The 17,764-nt window shown below is 45.2% G+C and overlaps 1 protein-coding gene across 1 annotated transcript in view; it reads left to right on the top strand.

The window, feature by feature from the left end:
• LOC125961672 (metabotropic glutamate receptor 7-like) overlaps positions 1-17,764 on the top strand; it is a 64,109-nt gene that overhangs the window by 4,405 nt on the left and 41,940 nt on the right. Inside the window, exons 2-3 of the mRNA XM_049700480.1 lie at positions 3,306-4,105; positions 13,385-13,466. Of these exons, the coding sequence (XP_049556437.1) occupies positions 3,306-4,105; positions 13,385-13,420 (836 nt within the window). The 3' untranslated portion in view covers positions 13,421-13,466. The remainder of the gene's footprint in view (positions 1-3,305; positions 4,106-13,384; positions 13,467-17,764) is intronic.

Genomic DNA, 17,764 nt, shown 5'->3' with positions numbered 1-17,764 from the left:
TCACACTTTCTATTATGACAATGGCCCCAGTTATCGGCCCAGGAATAAACACTTGACTCAGGAAGAGCCAATTAAAGCCCTCCCTTAGAGTTGATCGAGAGCTTTAAGGTTAGAGTATTTCAATCTTATGAAATTTTTGTAAAACAAAATTATTTCAAAATCTACTAATTATTCTTTAAGTTCTAGAAACTGCATTCTGCGACTAAGAGGACAATTTATTTGCCGTCGTTTCTGCTCTGCCCACTTTATGTTTCTGTTATTGTGAGGTAAAGGCAGTGGGGAATGGCAAACCAATTCTGATTCATTCAACACATGAGTGCTTCTTAGGTACAAAACACCATTCTGAACATTGTCCGAGGTAGAAAGATAAATAATACCTAGCCCCTTATAATACCTAGCCCCTTACCCTCAAGGATCTCCAGCTTAGCAAGGGAAATAAAACATGCACACAGATGACTGCAACAAAAAGAAGATAATGATTGCTGCCAGATGTTTGGGGAGAATGAGGAGAGCAAAGAGAGAACACAGAATAAGGCAACATTCAACAGTCAGCCAAGAACTATTTGTTGAGCAATTGCAAGCTGTGACCTGGAAATGGAAGAGGAGAACATAGATCTGCACATGGGCAGGTGAAAAATCAAGTGTTCTCACTTGTAACACAGCTCTTCAAATATATGTTTTGGCACCAAGTGCCTACTAAATAGCCTTAAATTAAAAACTAAATAAGGATACAGTCTCTATCAAATACAGCCTCAGGTACTGATGCCTAAATACTAGGATCACAGTATTTGTGTCCCAAGGATGCCTTTCTAGTGCTTTGCTTCTTTCCCCCTTTCCAAATTAGCTAATGCTGCCTTACCAGGATATCTATTGCACTTGTTCCAGCCTTTTTGATCCAATGTATTGAATAGCAGAATAGGTGAGTTACAAGAGGATATTTTGATTTCAAACAACAGAAATAAAATACTATATAATTGAAAAGAAAGAGGCAATCTTTCAGGCACATGTGGATCCAGGAGTTCACATGTTCTAACCAGGTCCCTTTCTCTCTTCCCCACCCCTTCTTCTCTCTGCCTTTTCTCCTCTCTGGTATTTCTCATTATGGGATCCAAATATTTCCCTGTTTATGTGGAAGCTTCTGGCACAGCTGCGGGCTTATACGCTCGCAGCTCCAGGGCTGGCTGGAAGGGGCGGGCGCATCACAGCATAAGGTTGCACAAGGTGTGCACTTATATAGCAGGGCATCACATCTATGAGTGATGGATGATCACATTGTATACAGGGGTAGCTTCTCATAGTTTTTACATCACTTTTCTTGAAGATGGCAGTAAAATGGTATGTTTTTACAAAATCAAATAGTGTAACATTGTCCAAAAGATATACATAAAGCATTTAGAGGAAGGAGGCTCCTTTTTCTTTTAACTCCGGCATGGATTGTCTATTGGACAGTGGTAACCCTATGTCATCAACCTCGTTACCCCAGCAGAAGTCCAGGGATTAGCCCTGCATAACTCTTAGCCTCTATTCCCTTCCTTGAACACTGTAGCCAGAAGGTTTTTTTCCTCCTCAAACCTTAAGTATTGAAACCTGGAGGAGGGGCATGTCTGAAAAGAAAATGATGGACTGGACTCTCCCTAGAAGGAAGATAAATGGGTGGTCAACAAGAAAAAAAATAAAATCCTCTGTACCAGGAAATGTTTGAAGTGTTGTTTGGGTATCAAAAAACGGGTGCCCTACACATAAAGCAACAAAGGATATTGGTCTAAAAAGAACACCATGGCCAAAGGTGCATGACCTATTTCAACAGAGGATTTGAAAGTTTAAAGTTAACCTGTAAAACATTCAATTCAATTTCATCATTTTACAGATGGGCAAAGTAAAACTCAGGCACAGGAACAGAAGTGCCAAGGTCAGACAGGTGGTTGGTGGAAGAGACAACCAACTTCCCAACTTCTGACATTTTAGGGGTGTGTGTGTGTGCTGTTTTGTTTATGTGCAAGGACATTTTTCTTTAGTACACTAACATTACAACAGAAAGTATAGTCTTGTTTTGGTTTTCTCTGCGCCCTCAATTCTGTATAAGGCAGTTTCGCTGCACTCCAACAGAAAGGCTCAGCAAGAGTAGAGACCACCATAAGCAGTACACGTGGGCACCAAGGGCAGATACATTGCCCTTCCTTGTGTAGGAACTAGGGCCACTTGTTGCTTTAATGGGCCAAGTTTGGGCTGGACCTGCAGGAGGGGACACCTTTGAAAAACAGCTTCCTAACTGCACTACAACCTGCTCTGGCATCCTGATTCCACTCCCCAAACCCCCCAAATCTTCAGCCAGAAAAAAAAAAAAGAAGAATGGATCACTGGATCGATGGGGAGATTTCTGTCTGCTCCTCCTACTGCCACCTCTTTCTTGCTATTTCCTGCCCGAGGAAACCTGACATCAGCCCAAAAGCATCTCTGGAAATGGGTAGGAGGGAGCCTTACACCTGTCAGCGCCAGAGAAGAAAGTGCGCTCTGCAGAGTTCTCAGTTGTTCCATCTCTTGCGATGAAAGGAAGAAAAGGAGCGAATCCGCCACAGATTTACTGGAGACCAGGGTTACTTCATCCGGCTCCGGCCACAGTAACCCCTGAAGACCAAAGATGCATTTCCATTCCCAGCATTTCTTGTTGGCGTCTTTCCCTACAGGCTAGCCCAGTGCCTGGCCCCGGAGAAGTCTCTGCGTAAAGGTTCTTTAGGTCATAAATCAGGCTCCTGTGTGTATGTGTGTTTTTCTTAGGAAAAACTGGCACAGACGAATTAGCAGTACAGACTGGGGTCTCCCTACTACCCTTCATGCTTGGCGGCATCACCTTCGACTACCTCGCATTCTCCCGGCGCTGACAGTCCCGGCTCCGGACCTCAGGGTTGGAAGCAGTCAGCCCCAGCTAGAACCACCCTGTCCGGGGCTGATGCCACCCTGTGCCTAGAATGTGCGTGTGGGTGCAGGCGGTCGAACGAGCGGCTTCTATGGTGAGACCGAAGCAGGAGCTCAGCCTTCGCCTGCGACCTGCAATCCCCAGATTCCCTGGGGACCTCGAAACTCCCAATCGGAGGTACTCCCCCCCCCACCAGCCGCCCACCCATTCCCTCCCCCCTTACCTCAGCACGCAGCCCCTCCCTGCGTGATGATGCAAAACCCTGGGGAGGGTGGGCGCTGGGAAGGGTGGGGAGAGCCTGGGAGCGAGCGAGGGTGGGAGGGAGTGGGCGGAGGAGGAGAGCGAGCCGAACGCGCATTTAAAGCGATAGCCATCCTCGCTCTCTCCCCAGTGCTGGGCTGTTGGAGAGCTCGAGCTGCGAGCCACCGAGCGCGAGCTCGAGCGCGGCGCGCTGGCCGGGGAACCCAAGAGCGCACGGCGCCCCAAGCTGGCAGGCGCCGCGGGACCCCCCACCCTCGCCGGCTGCCCTTCCCCGGGCGCCCCTGCCCTCCTCGCCCGCAGGAGACCCTGGGCTTCCCCGGAGGAGCTCACCCCAAGGGGCCAGGACTCCGGAGAGCCCGCCACCGTCCCCTCGAGTGCCGCCGCCACCACCGCATCCGCGGGAGCAGCATGGTCCAGCTGGGGAAGCTGCTCCGCGCCCTGACTTTGATGAAGTTTCCCTGCTGCGTGCTGGAGGTGCTTCTGTGCGCGCTGGCGGCGGCGGCGGCGCGCAGCCAGGAGATGTACGCCCCGCACTCCATTCGCATCGAGGGGGACGTCACCCTCGGGGGGCTGTTCCCGGTGCACGCGAAGGGTCCCAGCGGAGTGCCCTGCGGCGACATCAAGAGGGAGAACGGGATCCACAGGCTGGAAGCGATGCTCTACGCCCTGGACCAGATCAACAGCGATCCCAACCTGCTGCCCAACGTGACGCTGGGAGCGCGGATCCTGGACACTTGTTCCAGGGACACTTATGCGCTCGAACAGTCGCTCACTTTCGTCCAGGCGCTCATCCAGAAGGACACCTCCGAAGTGCGCTGCACCAACGGCGAGCCTCCGGTTTTCGTCAAGCCCGAGAAAGTAGTTGGAGTGATTGGGGCTTCGGAGAGTTCGGTCTCCATCATGGTAGCCAACATCCTGAGGCTTTTCCAGGTAGGGGAGCGCTCCCTCCGGGGCAGAGCGCGCCGTAGCTCCCCGCGCTCTTTATCCTGAAGGCTGGCTTGGACTCCAGGGGTGCGGGGTCTGGTCAGCCTTCGCTCATTTCCACCCTGGAGATCCTGCCGAATCCCTCCCACCTCACCCGAGGAGGTACTTTCCCTGCTTGATTCATTTCCCTTCCATCTCTCCCCTGTCCGCGCTCCACTCCATCCGGCTTGACATTCTGGATTTATGGCCCCATTGACAAGAAACAGTCTCCGAAAAACAAGGCGATGATTTAAATGGGTTTGCATTCGAGTGAAATATGGTTCCAAAACAGGCTTGTAAAAGTGCCGGGCTCCTGTGAGAGCCACTTAGGCGCAAGGAATATGAAAGATGAGAAGACGCCTAGAAACTAGGCATTTCTCAACTCCCCAGCTTCCCTGCCCCAAGCCGCCCGACAAGCTGCAGCTCCCTTGGAAAATTTCGAGAAGAGCTTAGGGAGGCACTTCTTAAACCGAAGGCTAGGTCTTCACCTACATTTGGACGTGAATTGCCCATTTCGCTCGGGTTGGATTTCCCGACCTGTCACCTATCTCTGCGAGGGCATGGGGCGGAAGGCGTGGGGACTGTCCTCAAGCGGGGAGAAGCCACCCGCAGACGTACCCCCGGGTGATTTGCTCTGGGCAGTTGTTTGCACCGTCTAAACTGCCTTTGCGATCCGGCCACTGGCAGGAGCCGGGCGATCAGCTTTCTACTCCTGCCAGCTCAGAGCCCGGAGGTGAGCTCATGCTAACTGCGAAACACAGTCGCTTTTTCTGCACCCACCCTATGCCCATCCTTTCCCACGACCTCCCTAACGCAGCCCCCAACCCCAGTCCTGGGTTTTGAGGACGATTCTCAGAGCCAGACAAGAAGGCGCCTGGAGAGAGGCAGTAGGGTGCGCTGCGCAAGGCCGGGCGGTCCTCTAGCTCCGGGTGCAGGCGGGCAACGGCGGAAGATGCGAGGACGGCGGATCGGGCCCGCTGAGCGGTGGGCGGTGCTGCAGTGCTCTCTCACCGCCTGCTCCCGCAGCCTCGGCCCCACGGCTCCTGTACCGCCCTGGGTATAGATGGATGGCTTCTGGATGAAGAAATTGAGTTTCAGGGTCTGCGTGACTATGGGTTCTCTTGTTTCTCTGTCTTTCTTCCTGTGTGTCTCTCTCCTTGTGTCTCTTTCTCCCTGCTTTTTTTTTTTGTCTCTCTGTTTTTATGTTCTCCCTTTCAATTTCTGCCTCTCTTTTCCTTCTCTACCCCTATCTCCAGGTTTTTTGTTCATCTCTGTCTTGAAGTGATCCTTTCCTAATGCACAGCTCTCTCCCTGCCTGGTAGGACCCAAGCTCAGTTAGTCCCTTCTCCAGATGTTCTGGCTGACCCTTATGCTCCCCGTAGCTAAAAAGTCGGCTCCCTCTCAAGTGCCTTTCCTGAAGCATGTTGGGTTTCTGGAGGGGACTCCTTGTGAGATTCAAGCTACATCAGCACCCAGAGGTATGAAGTTTGTGTTTGTGCCAGAAGGAGGGGTGCCTGTCTAAAGCTGCAGCCTGGTATGGCCCCTCTGAGCCTCTGAGCATCCCTAGCACCTGTTGAGTATGCCACCTCTAGATGTTTGCAAGGCCAAAAGTGCTTCTGGGCAGCCTTCACTTTGAGGTAATGCTTTCAGGAAGAGCCTGGGTTGTTGGAAGCAAAACCCAGAAGCACTTCCTTTACCTCTGAGCTTAAACTAGAGAACCTGAGGAGGCAGCGCTGCAGGGAGGATGAGGCCAGAGGTCACCTGAGAACCACAGGGGCAACTCACAGTATTTTTACTGGAGCTCTGGGGGTTGAAGCACATTTGCTGTTTGACATTTTAAAAATTATCTTGGTGCCTTCACTTGGAGCTTGGGAGCTTGCAGATGGGCCTGCCTGTCGAAAAAAGAGTGAAATCTTAAAGTCAAGAGAGAGCTTGCAGACTAGGTGAAGGATTGTGTTTGCTGAAAAAGATTCCAGGGGGAGCCGATTCCTTCTCTGGTGTGTGGATCTGAGGCACTTGCAAGAAAAGAGAACGCTTGCCTTATGCTTAGTTCCCCCGTTCCCTGGGTTGGGAAGGAAAGGAACTGAATGCCAGCATTAGCAGTGCGCGTTGGGACCAAAACCATTCAGAGAAAACACTGTCATTTTCCTCTAATTTGCAAATTGCAGCTATTCATGTTGGATTGAACAGCTGAGGGAAAAGAGCCCCCCGTTTTCACCTGCATTTATGGGATGAATGGGATGCACCAACTTGTAGCTTGTGCTGCAAGCTGGATATAAGCTTGGTGTGAGCATCCTGGTTAACCACTGCCCATGTTCAAATATACAGAGATAGATTCCAACAATCTCTTCCAGTAGCCTTATTTTTGCGTGTGATCTTAGAAGCTCCTGGCATGTAAGTCCAGTCCCCAGTTTCCCAGCCTCTGTAAACCTGCAAAATGAATAGAGAGAATAGTGGAACACAGATCCCTTGTTCAAAGACACAGTCACTTTAGGGAAAGAGGAAAAGAACGGGTAGGTGAATCTTCTCTGGGATTGCAGGGTTCAGCTCAATGAAGACTGTCCTGTATAAAAGAAACTCCTCTAAATGGTTGAATTCTTAGCTCTCCAGAGATTTGAGTTTTCTTTTCCCCAGTCCCTGTGGGTTGCTGTGGGGAATGTGCCAAACCTATCATTTGAGATAAAAATTTATGGTGAGGTAAGCTTCTAGGCTGGGGGAAGGAAGACTTAGTGACTGAAATGGGGGATGCTAAGCACTGGGGGGCAGGAAGGAACAAGGAGCTAGTAATGGATGTAACAAATGCTGCAGCTGCCAGCAAAGCCTGGATTGAACTTCCTTCCTGAAAATGAGAACCCGGGCAAGAATGACCACTCAGATGTAAACAGTGTCTCTGACTGGGAATTCTCATCTGCCTGCCGGTGGGCCAGAGCTGAGCAAGTCCTTTCTCTCCTCTGTATGCACACTGAATTGGTTAGTAAGTGACATGTCAGAGGACAGGAATCATATTCAGTGGATCTTTCAAATCCAGGAGTTTGAGGCTAATGAAATTAGTGTGTGGCCAGGGCTCTGCCAACTAGAATTAAGTCACTGCAGCCACCCTGCAATGCATTTTCAGCCTGAAGGGAGCATCAGGGAGGAATTTCGGGAGATTTGTTTCTGAGCCTGTACAAAATAATACTCTCCTAATGCTAAGAAAGATTAAATGTAAATTAATATTGACTACGAGTAACATATTTAAAAAATAATCGCCGAGTGGGGGATGGCTTAAAGTGGAGAGATTATATAATATGGTGGACAAAGAATAAATCTCCTCTGACCACTGTTTCATGGGCTATAAGTAAGATCTATTACAATGGAAAGTAATGAGAACGTTTTTATTCAAGGCTTCTCTGCTATTGACTTGAGAGCAAACACTCTGAGAGTATAAATTACTCTTGCTATGTGCTGACTCTGAATGAACAATATTTCATGTGCAGTGACATGGTCTAAGCTATAGATTTGGAATTGAATGGCATCTGTTTCAATTGTTTTGTTCTCTCAAGAGCAACTAGATAGAAAAAAGTGGTCAATTTGACCCTTGTGGGAGCGTGTTGCAAATCTAAACCTGTGTCCCTCATACCATAAATGAAATACATTTGTAAATCTGTAAGTGTTTTCCTTCTGTTCATTGATGCTTGAGTATAATCTCAAACTTTGGCAGCAACATTTTATACATAAGTACTTGGTTTTCTTCCTTTCTTCTTTCTCTTTCTCTTCTCTCTCTCTCTCTCTTTCTCTCTCTCTCTCTCTCTTTCTCCATCTTATGTAATTGGATAGAACTGGGCACCTAGGATGATGTGGTGTTACTGTAGTGGGATTTAAAAAAAAAAAAACAACTCTAACTTACCCTTTTAAAAATTTCATAAATACAGGTGTCAGTGCCATTTGGAATAGTCTCTATAACAATTCCTGTCTCCACATTTACTGTGTTTCAGCAAATTTACCTAACAGATGGTGAGTGGGCAATTTTTAAAGGGGCATTTTTTAAAAGAGCGGAGAGGGAAGGAATAGAGACAGGCACATACTATATTTGAAGTTACCTGCACGTGTATTTTATGTATGTATACCAATACAATTAAGAAGTCTTTGGATGTTTTATCTTCAAGAATAATTCAGATAATGGATTACTGGAATATCATAAACATTTAGGGTTTAACAGATTTGTTACTTACAGACGTTGTATCATGGATTTAAAAGACCATAGCAAGCGGGCAGCGGCGGGCGGAGCGACCGAGGGGCGGCGCGTGCTGGGCGGCGGGTGCGGGGGTCCGTGCTTCCTCGCGGTGGAAGGCTGGGTTCGCCAGAGACGCCGGGTTGCTCCGCGTTGCCAGGTTACCGAGCGCGTGCCCCGCGCCCGCTCTTCCGCCCGGGCCGCCCTCGGCGCCGCCTGAGCCGCGGTGCGGGCTGCGCGGGGTGCCGGTTCCGCGGAAGCCTGGGTCGGGCGCTGCGTGCGGGACTCTCGTCGCTCGTGGACGGGGCGCGAGCGCGCGGGGGACGTAGGGCGCCGACCTGTGGCTCCCCGGCGCACCGGCTCCGCTCAGGCCGCCCGCTCAGGGGCCTCCGGCGCGAGGCCCCCTTCGTGGTCAAGATGGCGGCGCCCAGGCGGGCCGCGCCGAGAGTGAGCTGGAGCCGGGCCCGGAGAGGGGCGAGTCTGCCACACCCAGGACTTGGACCCCGGGCTGGTCTCCCGTCTCCCGGGGAGCGGCGGGTGAGTGGGCGCGGCCGCGCGTAGGTTCCTCTCGTGGGGTGGTCAGCTCTCCGTGCGTCCGCAGACTTCTGTCGTCTGATAGTCAGATCTGGGGTGGCCCAGGTTGGAGGCGAGGGTGCTTGATTGGGGAAACCTGAGGGGTTTAAGGACTCTATTGGGATCGTTTCAGACCCCAGCAAGAAGCTGAGCAAGTTTTCTCCTGATTCTCTTCCCGGCTAAGTTTTCTTCCTTCTCTGAAGGCGCCAGCTTTTCTGAATCACCTTGTTCCCCGGGGGGATACAGTTGGTGGTTCTGACCTTGGAACGTAGGACCCGGCGCGGGGAAGCCTGAGCTGGTTCTAGTTACTTTGTTTGCAAAGCACTTGTCTTGTTTTTGGAATCTTTGTGTATGTAACCAACGTTGGGAAGAGCCAGCGTTTTCTCCTCGAAAACACTGCGACGGGTAACTTTATACGTAAGAAACAAGTGGGCGTTCACATCCATCTCTTTTCCAACCACTGAGTTTTGGTTGTGTTTCCTTTCTTTAAGTTTGTCTCGTTCTGAAGTGATAACAACAACAACAACAAAAAAGCCATAGCCAATTACACAAAGTATACTCTAGTCTCAGTCCTGCCATTAATTAGCTTAAGTCATTTAATTTTTCTAGGCCTCATTTTTCTCATGTGATGTTTTTTCTTTGAAAAATAGAGTTTCTGGAAGTCTCTAATCTCTGTGTCATAGTTCAGCTTGGAGAAAACCTGTTCTTATCCGAACTCCATGACATTGTATTTCCAGCTCCAACTTTGGACTTTGAGTGAGTTGGGGGCAACTTTTTAAGGATATTTTCACACAGCTTTTTTAGTTAATATCGGTCTAGCTGACTTGTCATACTCAGACTTTCTCCCATATTCTTTTACCAGTGTGTTCCTTAGTCATATATAGAAAGACTGTTGTGGGAAAAATGACCTCCTGGGTCAGCTTACTGCATGGTCATCGACACAGGGCAGGGAGTAAGATTCTGTGGATTTTACAGAAGCAGATACAGGTTTCATTATCCATGTCCTCTCCCCTTTCATCTTACCAAAAAAACAGCAGGGTTTTCTTGGAGAACTGCCAGATAATGCCATCCTGCCTCCTCACGGCCCCGGGGATGAGTCGCCCAGGGACTGAACTCCAGTAAAACAGGTGATTGGCTCATGGGTAGGCATCTGACCTCGGCTAAGTCTATCAGACTGCTCCCCAGGACTTTTGTCTCAGAGCAAAATGGAAGAATTGTCTTTTCTCTCTGGAATTTCTAAGCTGGGGAGATATGACTCTGGGACTCCCAGTGACCATCCAGCACAAGGAGAGACTTTCTGTAAAATAAAGTCTTGCAGAGGTAAGCAGGGCTGAGCAATGGAGACAGAGCTGGAACCCTGCTGATACTCTGGAACGTCCGGATCCAACTGTATCTGAATATGGCTGCATCCCTGAATTTCTAGTACTTGTTTGTTGAGGTTGTTGTTGTTGTTTGTTTTTTGTTTTTAAATTTCCTTTCACTATTTTGAATTTGTTTTCAGCCATGTGCATTTGAAAGCATCATACGTAAAAGAGCTAATTTCCTACATTAATGTCAGGTTTGCTTCCTTAAGTGAAAAATCATATCCGCTATTTTCTTTAAATAAAATCCTTCTAGCTCAGGTTTGAGATATTCAAAACTCTGCCTCCTACCCCCCTCTTTTCCAACATTTACTATATCACCTTGAAGCATTTGTGACCACATCTTTCCCATCTAGACGCAAAGACTTCTGAGAGAGAGCAAAGACTTCTGATATAAACTGCAACCTATACGCCTCCTACCTGGAAGCTTTAGAACATACTTGATTCTTGTCATTAAAGCAAATCTTTTGTTGTTGTCTCCAGGGCACAGAAGCATTTTCATGGCAAATGGAGTACGAAGTACATTAAGCCTAACTCTACTTCTCATCCTCTTTTACTTTAAATAGGCAGAAAAGAACAATCTCAAACACATTTTCCCAACAAATAAAATACATATACGATTATGTTTAGAAGACATTTATGCAACATATAGTTAGACTGATGAATTAATGGACCTTTCGCCAATTGGCACAGTAAATATATATGTTCAATGTACTCAATTAAAAAGAAGACAATAACATATTTTTACAGGTTAATTATCTGAGAAGAGTATTGTGCCAGCACACTTGATACTACAGTATTTCATGCTTGACAGGTAATCTTCTTTCAATTATATTTACTGCTAAATGTTTCTTGGATCAAGCTATTAAATTATAAGGTCAAAAGTAAAATGATATGAAATTACAATGATAAAGGGACACATATCCCACTTTATGAGAATAGAAGTTGTAATTTCTTTTCAGTACTACTAGTAGTGACCACAGTACTAATTTGAGCCCTTACTATGAGCCACTGTGCCCATATACATTTAGTTCTTACAGTAGTTCTGCAAAGGGCATATAATAATCCACACTGTAAAGCTGAAGAAAGTGATTCTCATAGCTGAAAGTCACATAGCTGGTGAGTGGCAAAGTCTAGATTCAAACTTAGAGTCGTCTGACAATGCCCAGGTTGTTGACCACTATGTACACTGCTCAATTGTTGCACCAATAAAGAAGTGCTTGAAATAATTATAGATTTGCCTACCCTGAAACTGCAGTGATTCAAAGACATCAAAGTTGCCAGTTGCTTAACCACATCTACTTACAGTAAGAAATTACATTTTATTTTCATTTCTAAAACAAGTTAATTCTGCAGGCCCATCGAAACTTGAGCACACAAATCCTACCTCCAAATGAAAGATGCTTGTTTTCCATTATTCAACAGATGGCCCTGTACAGAGGCAATAAATATATAGTCGAATTTTCATTCAAATAAATGAGAAGAGAGGTTTCTTCTTGTCCTGATTCAGTGCCCATCATTATGGATTATGATGGCTCTTTCCAAACTTTACTTCGTTCACTCCACTCTTTCTACAAAACTCCAGTAATGGAATCCATCATTCAGATATATGTGCAAAGCGAAAGGACTGTATTAATACAGTTGCTGAAAGTCAAGTTGATAGAGCACAGGAAATACATCCTAATAAATGCAACATTAATGTTTGTGTGGGCCTTGGAGTGAGGGGTAGAAGAATTTTCAGTTTAGTGGAATATTTTGCCTCTTGCTATGAAAGTGTGGCTTAATAGTCTTGTAATTGGTCATTTACAGAATCCTCCATCTCTGGGTTTCATGCTTTCTTTACTCTGCAGCTGTTGATTCCTTCTCTTGTTCTGGATGGAAGAGAGCAATGAAGCCACTTCAAAGGGCTCAGCCTGCCTTTTTGTGTTATTGTTTAGATGGAGATATTTCCATTTATTAAAGCAGACTATTTAAACATTTTTATCATGTTTCAAACTTGACTGTGTCCTGAAGGTATGAGCACAGGCAGACATAATGGGGGATGTTTTCCAGGAGAGAACATACCCTTATCAAAGGAATTATCAGAATTTTCATGTATGGATTGAGAATCAAATTCTGGAGTTAGACCTGAATTTAAATTCATACTCACAACTTATTACCAGTCTCATCTTGATCAAACGGTTACTACATTCTCATCCATTTCCTTATCTTTGAAAGTGGAATAAGAGAAGTATGCCTGGTGGAGTTACACATAAAGCTCATCTGATAGGATATTCATAAGGATTTTGCACAAAATATACATGGAAATATTTTAGCACCGAGTTTAGCATGCGATTCGTCTTCAATACATTTAAGAGCTATTATTTTATTATTATTATGCTATCATTAAATATCACTATTACTTAAATGTCATTATTGCTAACATTGCTGTAAAACTACCGCAATAACCCATGATGAATTCCCCTCTTCTGTTTCCTTTGTTTAAATGGAAAATATATGTATAAATGTAGACAGAGAACACTTTAGTGATCCTATTCAGTGGAGTGAGAATTTCCATGGCACTGATTAAAACAAATCCTGAATTGCATGGACTTAAGATAGCAGAGAGGGGCTTCCCTGGTGGCGCAGTGGTTGAGAGTTCGTGACCCCATCCGGGAAGATCCCACATGCCGCGGAGCGGCTGGGCCTGTGAGCCATGGCTGCTGAGCCTGCACGTCCAGAGCCTGTGCTCCGCAACGGGAGAGGCTGCAACAGTGAGAGGCCCGTGTACCGCCAAGAAGAAAAAAAAAAAAAAAAAAGATAGCAGAGAGGCTAAGAGATTTGAAGTTAGACATCCCCAAGTGTGAATTCTACTGTGACCCTCTTCTAGCTCTAGAACCTTGAGGAAGTTACTTAAACTTTCTGAGCTTTACTACTAGTTTCCTCATCTGTATCTTTTTCAGGACTATTTATCAAGCATCTTCCTGTTCTCTATGCTTGGACGTATCAATGAATAAATGAGACAAGAGCCTTTGCCTGCGTGCTCCTTCTTGCATGCTTTCTCCCTCCTTACACTCTCGTGTGGAAACGGATGTTATAAATAAATTCTATGCTTTGTCACAGGTTGATGGGCGCTACGGGATAAGGAAAAGGATGTGAAGCTCACTGAAGAGGCTTGGGTTGGGAGTGCTGGAGGAGTGTACAGGTAGGTTCTGATTTTAAATAGGGTAGTCAGGGTGGATTTTATAAGTTGACATTTGAGCAAAGACTTGAAGTGAGGGAGTTGTCAGAATGTATGATGGGGAGACCACTCCCTGGGAGCAAGAATAACCAGTCCCAAAACTCTAAGGCAGAAATATGCCGGGCAGCTTGGAGGAATATCAAGGAGGCCACCCTGGCTGACTTAGTCAGTGGGGAGGAAGAGACAGCAGGAGGGCTGGAGGTCGGATATGTGATGGGATGGATTGGGTAAGTCCTAGGAGGCCATCACATGCATTGTGTCTTTCACTCTAAATGTAGGCAGCCAGGGGCAGGATTTTAGCCGAGGTGTGGCATGAACTGTCTCTTGTTTGAAAAGCATAACTGTATCTGTGGTCTTGAGGATGTGGGGAGAGAGTGGAGTCAGGGAGAATCTCGGGAGGCGACTACAGGATCCTCGAGGTCTATGTTGGTGGCCTGCACCAGGCTGGTAGCGGCTGGTAATTCTCAGAAGTGGCACATTGGGAAGGTTGTGACAGCATTTCGTGGTAGATTGAATGCAAGAATGGAAAGGAAGAGGGGGTCAAGGGTGAATTCGAGATTTAGGGCCTGGGGAACTGGAAAGGTGTGGTTACTGTCACCTAAGACGGAAAAAGTTTGGGGTAGAGCATGTTTGGGGGATTAAAGACCAGTTTTGGAGGTATAAGATTTGAGATGTTTTCGTGACGTCCAAGTAGAGATGCTGAGTACACAGTTGGATACACAAGTCTGCAGTTCTGAAGAAAGGTCTAAACTAGAGATACACTTTAATACAATGGAGATATTAAGAATAATTACATGGAAGCGCTATTTTAAAGGTAAAATGAAGTAATGCAATTAGCACTCTGTCTTCTCAAAACATTTAATAACTGTTAGCTAAAATAATTACCTGAAATGAAAGAATACCTATAGTTTGTTTTGTTGTTTGCAGTAAAAGTGAATAAAATGTCACAATTATTTTAATAGTATTTGTGACACAGTAGTTTTAGTTAAGACACCATGACTACAAACATTTACACTAAACCTTTCAGTCTCCTGCTTTTCACTCTGATAGGGTACTTGGAACCATATTTTGTAAGGTTTAAGTTAGTTGTCATAGGGTACCTCTTTAATTAGAAGTAATTCTGAACTGTCTAGTTCCATGCAGTTTTATATACATATATGTATAATTATTATTTTATGATTTATCAAACTCAGTTGAAAATTTGCATCACTGATATACATTAGAATTTAAGCATTTACCCAGGTACTCAAGGAAAAAAATGTACTTGTCTTGTAATTTCCATAGGGGTACTTACTTTCACATCTCCCCTTCACTTTGCAATTGCAAACATGGCAGGGGAAATATTATCTTACTGGTCTTTGAGTTCCCCTTAGCTATCTGCAAGTCCTTAAACAGCCTTTGTGGCTTAACCAAAATTCTCTTCCATCTTCATTCTGCTAACAGATATTGGTCTAAGCATGTACTTATACTAAAAAATGCATGACCACGTTGTCTCTACACATCTATAATTTTATGTTAACACTATCATTATGTAAGCTATACTTGAATTGTAATTATAACAGATTTTATGTCAACACACATCCATTTCTAGTGTTCATCTGGTGTTTAAGGGGAGAGCAGCATGTCGTAAATTTTATCAAAATATAACATCTGAAGACTAGAACAGAGGGTAATTGTGTAATTCTGTATTCACTCTAATTAAGTTCAGTGGAGTTGGCATAATAGAATTAAGATGAAAAAAAAAGACATCGAGGTACCATGGCTCCCTCTCCTAACACACCCTTTTCGTATCTGAGAGCAGAGACTCAGCACCTTTCTGTACAGAAATGGAGACAGGAAGAGGCCAGAGGATGAATGACAGGCACGAATGAGGTGGAACTTTGAAGAGCAACATGGAAATGAAATACTTCTTTTGTATTTGGTAGGTGGGGAAAATGTACCAGCGTGTATGCCTACTGGGACCACGTTTTCCAGAACAGTTAAGCCCAGTGTCAACTGTGCTGTCCCACCTTCCTCGTAAGTAGGAACATACTGTTACTTGAATCTTTGCTTCCTGTTTCTTGATAGTTGGTTGAGAAGATTATCACAGGAACTGCATCTTGTTAGCAAATACAGTGTTTTGAAATGATTGACACTCACTGAAGAGTGGCAACTCCAAGCTTGCTCTCTCTTGATCTTGGACTATTTAAGTCTGGAGTGCAGGAGTGGGTTATGGGGAAAGACCATTGGAATTCTTATGTCTTCAGCATAATGGTTATAGCATAATGGTTAGGAGTGTAGGTGCTGGTTCAAATCTCTGCTTTCCACTTGCTAACCATATGAGCTTGGGCAATTTACCTGATTACCTGAACCTCAATACTCCTGCCTATAAAATGATGTTAATAATATTTCATCCCCATAGACTTGTTTTCAATGTTAAAATGAAGTCACTTACACCAAGCACTTAATACAATGCCTAGAGCATTGTAAAGTCTATTATTATTACTATTACTATACTACTACTATTATTATTATTACTGTCACGATGCCAGGTGCTGTTTTTCCTATGCCTTATTCCATTATCTTCTGCCCTGTCCCCCCATTTCTGTCTTGTTTCTGTACAAGGGTAGGTTTGTCACAGAGCATTTTCTTTCCGTAGTGTCTGACTCTTAGTCATCAAGGTGACTGGTCCACGACCCAGCATTCATAGCTGCTCGTTGAAGCAATCCATTTTGAGAAGGGGAGTTGGATATTGATGCCAAGTTGGGTCAAGGAGAGAGAATTTTCTCTCTTCTGCACTCAGAGAGCTAAGTGAAATATTCAGGCCTCAGAAGGAGAATCAGGCAAAGGGCAACATGCTTAATTTCATACCTTAGTGATTAAGAACAAGTCAGACAGGCTGGATTTGAACTCATTTCCGTCATGTACTGATAAGGGGATCTTAGGTGCTTTTGTAACCCGTCTGAGGCTCAGTCAACATCTGAAAGAGATGAATAACATTATCAGGACCTAGCGTATAGCCTCGTTGTAATAAGTGAGTAAATCCTTTTAAAACGTTCAGCACGTTGTTTGGCATATAAACACTTAATAAAATTTAGCTTCTTTGACTACTACCGCTGCTAATATTATTAAGTAGCTGAGCAGATCCGAGGCCTATTTTTTTCTTAGATTGCACATAATCATTTGGACAACCAGCTCATGTTGATCAACCGTTGCTTATATATAAACCCCCATGAACCCAAAGGTGCTTTAACTCTCTCCCAGTCAGAGCCTGTTCTGGGGGCAGAAGCAACACCGGCACTACCCCCGTCACCTTTGCCTTTATTGTCACTACACTCGCCTGCCGTACTGAGCACTTTCTGTTTGCCAGGCACCAAATTTAGCCCTGCGTATGCACTGTATCATATAGTTCTCACACTCAGGTGGGAGACATTATCATCATCCCCAATTTTCAGATAAAGACGCCAAGGTGTTGGAAAGGTAAGAAACTTGACCCACAGCAAGAGATGGAGCCGGAGTATTTAAACCCTTCTCTCTGACCTCAAGAACCCTTACATATTAGCATACTACTACATCCTGGTAAGAAAATCTGCTTCCAGCCACTCTGGTGAGAGTAGAAATGATTCTCAGTCCCCACATTCCTCTATTGCCCATGCCACCCTAGCCTCAGGACTAGGGGGGAAAGGAAGTGATCTCTTCAAAGAGCAGCCAAAGGGAACCTACTCCCTTCTGCCTTTTCGTAATCAACTAACCAATATTTTATTTCCTTCTTAAGAGTCCCCACATGTTCCTTTTGGTACTTAGCTTGGCCTTTTAGAATTCTGACATTCTGTACATGACTCATCCACTGTATTTCATGTTAATTTATTGAGGTCAAGTATAGGGTCTTACTCATCCTGAAGTCCAGTTATCCCCTGTCACATCTAACTCTGTTCTTTTCTTCTCGTAGGACATCTGCAGATATTTATTTGAATTTTGTTGAATTGTTCTCATCAGTAGTACATTAAAAGTTATACAGAAAGTGCTTTCTTATAAGGAAAACCATCTAAATAGATTTCTAGCTCTTTACTTTTTATAGCACTATTGTAGAGATTATAGATCTCCAGGTAATATTTTTTAGATTGAGTTCTTCATATCATCTTATTTTCACGTATAATGATAAATCTGAATTTTCTCTATCAAAGCTCCGAGACTTCACTGGCTTGTAACTTAGCTTGTTGATTGTGTGTTGTAGACTTTTCCATTTACAATGATATTTGATCCTGGTAAGGATGGGGCTGGGT

Source organism: Orcinus orca, chromosome 17, assembly GCF_937001465.1.
Source record: "Orcinus orca chromosome 17, mOrcOrc1.1, whole genome shotgun sequence".
Lineage (NCBI taxonomy): Eukaryota > Metazoa > Chordata > Mammalia > Artiodactyla > Delphinidae > Orcinus > Orcinus orca.
Note: the sequence above shows the minus strand (reverse complement) of the source record. Positions and strands in the feature narration are given on the sequence as shown.